At 45.5% G+C, this 4,911-nt stretch overlaps 1 protein-coding gene across 1 annotated transcript in view; it reads left to right on the top strand.

The window, feature by feature from the left end:
* The window catches only part of RYR3 (ryanodine receptor 3), a 580,605-nt gene that overhangs the window by 467,925 nt on the left and 107,769 nt on the right, over window positions 1-4,911 (top strand). Inside the window, exons 59-62 of the mRNA XM_017857433.1 lie at window positions 782-879; window positions 2,441-2,526; window positions 2,651-2,784; window positions 3,189-3,249. Of these exons, the coding sequence (XP_017712922.1) occupies window positions 782-879; window positions 2,441-2,526; window positions 2,651-2,784; window positions 3,189-3,249 (379 nt within the window). The remainder of the gene's footprint in view (window positions 1-781; window positions 880-2,440; window positions 2,527-2,650; window positions 2,785-3,188; window positions 3,250-4,911) is intronic.

Below are 4,911 nucleotides of genomic sequence, written 5' to 3'. Positions count from 1 at the left end.
CCCCGTCTCAAAAAAAAAAAAAAAAAAAAGAAAGACGGGAATGGACTAGACTTTGAAGTAGCAAAAAGCTAAGACCCTAATGAAAATAGGAGGCCAGGCGCAGTGGCTCATGCCTGTAATCCCAGCACTTTGGGAGGCCAAGGCAGGCGGATCACCTGAGGTCAGGAGTTTGAGACCAGCCTGGCCAACATGATAAAACTCCGTCTCTACTAAAAATACAAAAATTAGCCAGGCATGATGGCACACACCTCTAGTCCCAGCTACTCTGGAGGCTGAGGCAGGAGAATTGCCTGAACCCAGGAGGCAGAGGTTGCAGTGAGCCGAGATGGCGCCATTGTATTCCAGCCTGGCCAACAGGTGAGTCTCCATCTCAAAAAAAATAATAAATAAATAAAGAAAAACCAGTCCTCTCTATCACATCGAGTATGATTTATTCTACACCATAATTACTTACTCTAAGACAGGAGAAGCCCCATGCTGTCAAAACAGGATACTCTTAAAATCAGGTGCTGACCAAAGATGACCTCCTAAACATTTGCAGGATGCAGCAGTGTATGTTGTAAGAAGCTAGGGAAACAGTGGGTAAAGTGAGATATTCAGATAATCCAACAGAGGACAGGTGTGTCTGTTTTCTTTACCTGTTTTTCTTAGATTATTAATTCATGGAAATGTAACATTTGTTCAACCAGGCACCATTTGTCACGGCTGAAATACAACCTGGAGCTGATCAGCCTTGCAAATAGCTCTCAAATCCATCAGTGGGCTTTCTGCCCTCCCACAGAAGCAGTCGTGTTTGCACTGAATGTGTCTGCATTGCCAGACTCCTCTTTGCAGCCTTCGTCCTTGCCCCACCTCTTCTGCATCTGCAGCCCTGTGCTCGTGGGTCTCAGACTCTCCCTGAGATTCCTTTCATTCATTGTCTTCAAACTCTGAGATGGAGGAGGGGCTCTTGGGGACTCGGGCCCCTCATAACTCTGGGCTAAGGACAGTGCTTCCAGTTAAATCCTGGGCTCCATAGGCAACAAGCAGTAGCCTTTGGAAATTTCAGATCCAGGCCTTGGCATGTCTGAGAAAGCACTTCTGACAATGAGGTTAGCCTTGTTAGTATCAAGATCAAACAACTCAAATATCTGCCTTTGTTAGAAAAAGATTGTTTTGTGTTTATACAGAACATGTGTCCACTGTGAAGCATTTTCACCAGATATATCTGAGTTTACCTGCCCCTTATTCTGAAACTCAAGTCCTATGATGACTCTCTACAGTGAGAAAGTTAGCACACAGAACAGTTAAGGGGCTTCCCCAAAACAGCCCAGCTAATCACAGAGCTACAGAGCCCACATTCCACAGGGTTAGCCCCTTGCCCCATTTCTGTGAGTTTGCATCCAATATCCGTCTCTGAAAAAACACCATGGGAAAGGAAAAAGAGCGGCCCATATTTAATTTCACCCTAGATGGCTGCCAAATGTCTGGTAACTTATTGTGTGTTCTCTTAAGCTATAGGCCAGGGGTTCCCAACTCTTTTCCACTGCAAAACCAAATAACTAGCCATGGGAACTTTTGTTGTGATTTTCCAGTAGACAGCCCAGAAAGACTCAGGGCATTTATTGAAAACCATTTAGAGGTGAGCAGGTTTTCATCCCCATCAACTCTCAGGATGCATTCCTTCCCCATTTGAGTTGTCCTGTGGAAGACTTCTGCCCTGAATGGGGTAAGAAGCTCCGTGACAAGTTACGAATCAGAAACTGGGAATGTGTCACCAGGGGGCCCCATGGCCTATACAGGTGGCTTTTCTCTCTTTCTCTTTTTTCCCTCTTTCTATTTCACTGCTTTCTGAAGCAACTGCAAAGTTCTTGTCTAGCCATGCCAGTGTCAATAATGTCAGTTCTGAGCAATCTCTTCCCAAGAGCTTCAGCAACAGAGGTCAGATGATGGCCACAGTGCCCCTAGATGAGGTCCATCAGCAGCATGTTCAGAAACAGCGACGGGCTCCTTTCTAACATCACAAGGTCCTCGTTAGGCACGGTGGAAAGTCAAACAGTGAGGCACAGCTGAACCTTCAGCGGTTCCACGTGCAAAATACGGGTGAAAGCATGAAGGAGAGTCAAAAAACACAAAAATAGACAGCATGGCTTTCCTAGTTTCCAAGGGCCCAGTTAGAACAGTGACCTGGTCAGGCCTGGAGACTAATTGGAGATGACAGAGAATATACAGTTCTTAAAATGCTTTTGTTTAACACAATCTCACCTTGTACCTGAACCGTTAACACTTCCCAATCCCAACTTTCTGCCAACCTCCCAACTAAAACTTCACACCCTCAATGGAAGGCTACAAAATGGTTTGCAACCCATTGCAACAAGGGGAACATCATGCCTTTTTCCGGAGTCCTCATTTATCCCTGAATGTCATGCAAATAAACGTTTCAATACATGGTTCTCTGTAGCAAAGGATACTTTGCACTGTGTCTCTGCAAAATACTGTAAATGTTTCAGAGGGATTGTGTTTAATAAGCATGCAGCTGCCTGCAAGGTACTTTTCATGATTCTCGAAGGCAGTGTGAGCCACACGTGTTCCTGAGTGTGGACCAGAGGATTCTTTGCTAGGAACATAGTGCATCTTCCAAGAATGCCACTCTGTGCTCTCTGTTTCACAGTGTAAGGGACATCGGGGTGGGGGATACAAAGTATGAGTCCTTTAATCTCTGTGACTTGCTGAATTGCTTTCTTTTCTGCTTCAGCCTGTTCTGCAAACTTGCTGCCCTTGTTAGACACAGAATTTCCCTCTTTGGTAAGTGAAGTGTTGCTAAAGGCACCGCTCCTCCCTGTAATCATCCTGAACTTGTACTTTGCCTTTATTTGTGTCTTCCTCAGACAACCCAGGCCTTGGGACTAAGGTGTCACCTAAATTTGCCATAGAAAATTGGTCTGAAGCATGATGAATGACCTCTTTACCCTTTTAACTGCTCAGATTTTCCACACCAGTGAAAATTTTAATCTCTGCCTCTGACATCCATCATAAAGCAAAGGCTGTGTCAGGCTAGAAATTAATGCATTGTCTCTGAACACAGGCCCGGCACTCTATGTGTTGGTAGTTAATTATGCTGGGCTGTGGTTTGTGCATATGGAGAAGACTGCATTTGAGAGACAGGCTGAGTGGTTTGGGGGAATCACAGATGATATTTTTTATTCTAGGTAGTGATTCTACTACAATGGTGAGCTGTCTTCACATCTTAGCTCAGACACTTGACACAAGGTAAGTCTGCCCAGTTTTTCCCAATAGTTTCTCATGACTTCCTCTCTGACCCTCTCATCTCACTAATTATACTGAAGAGAAGACAGATCACTGTTGCCAGGGTTTGGGAGGAGAGAGGATACAAGGCAAAGACCCTAGAAGTTAGCACTCTCTTTTTCACAGTTCACGTAACGAGAGCCACTGCCATGGCAGAGACGCAATGCTAAGGCCTGATCAATTCTTGTCTTTCCTTCCTAAGAAGTTCATCTTTCAGAAGATAAAATATATAATGTGGCATAGCCCACTGGTGGGTGGTGAATCTACAAATGTTATGGGAAAGATGAACAACAGCCCTCTGAATTCAAAATGGCCAAGGAAGGAAATGCACAGAGATCTGACTTCCAAAGAATCAGAGACAAAGATGATCCCATGGCCTAGGGATTTGGGAAGAAGTGTTAAAAGATAATACATAAGTTCTGGTAATAACACAAATGATGAGACTGCAAAAGAGAGATGCAGGCCGGGTGCGGTGGCTCACGCCTGTAATCCCAGCACTTTGGGAGGCTGAGGCAGGCAGATCCCTTGAGCTCAACAGTTCAAGACCAGCCTGAGCAACATAGTGAAACATGTTATCTACAGAAAATACGAAAATTAGCTGGGCATGGTGGTGCATGCCTGTAGTCGCAGCTACTTGGGTGGCTGAGGTGGGAGGATGGCTTGAGTCCAGGAGGTGGAGGTTGCAGTGAGCTGAGATAGCGCCACTACACTCCAGCCTGGATGACAGAGCCAGACCCTGTCTGGGAAAAAAAAAGCAGTGGAAAGAACTGACAAGGAGCTTTCTTTAATGTGTCTGTTAAGAAGGGTCCTTGTCAGAGTCGGGCACCATAGTTTTTGCCTGTGGTCGAAGCTACTCAGGAGGCTAAAGTGGGAGGATTGCTTGAACCTAGGAGTTCAAGACCAGCCTGAAGAATGTAGCGAGACCTCATCTAGGAAGGAAGGAAGGAGGGAAGGAGGGAGGGAGGGGGACAAGAAAAGAAAGAAACGTTTTTATCAAAGTTGGGAGGAGAACACACCTCCTAAGACCCAATGCACAAGAGGTTACCAGCCTAAAAGAGTGGAACACTGAAAGAGTGTCCCAAAGATGAAAATCCTTGATGAACTGAGAATGGCTATGAAAAAGGAGGGGAGTAGGGACTGTTAAAGGGATGAGAAATCTTTAAGAAACTTGGGAAAAGTCTTGAGAGAGTCCAGTTTTTGTTTGTTTGTTTGTTTGTTTGTTTTAAATGACGATCAGTTGCAGGTTGGTGTGTTGAGTAATTATTCCTAACAAAACCTGGGACTAGAAAGTTAGGAAGGGTCAGATGCAGTGGCACACGCCTATAATCCCAGCACTTTGGGAGGCAGAGGTAGGGGGATCACTTGAGGCCAGGAGTTAAAGACCAGTCTGGGCAACATAGACCCCCGTCTTTACAAAAAATTTTAAAAATTAGCCAGACATGGTGGCACATGCCTGTGATCCCGGCTACTCGGGAGGCTGAGGTGAGAGGATCGCTGAGCATGGGAGTCTCCCATGAGAGGTCACTGCACTCTAGCCTGTGCAACAGAGTGAGATCTCAAAAAAAAAAAAAAAGTTGGCCAGGCGCGGTGGCTCAAGCCTGTAATCCCAGCGCTTTGGGAGGTCGA

This window comes from Rhinopithecus bieti, unplaced genomic scaffold (assembly GCF_001698545.2).
Source record: "Rhinopithecus bieti isolate Rb0 unplaced genomic scaffold, ASM169854v2 scaffold_44948, whole genome shotgun sequence".
In the NCBI taxonomy this organism is placed as follows: domain Eukaryota; kingdom Metazoa; phylum Chordata; class Mammalia; order Primates; family Cercopithecidae; genus Rhinopithecus; species Rhinopithecus bieti.
This window is presented reverse-complemented; position numbering and strand designations above follow the sequence as displayed.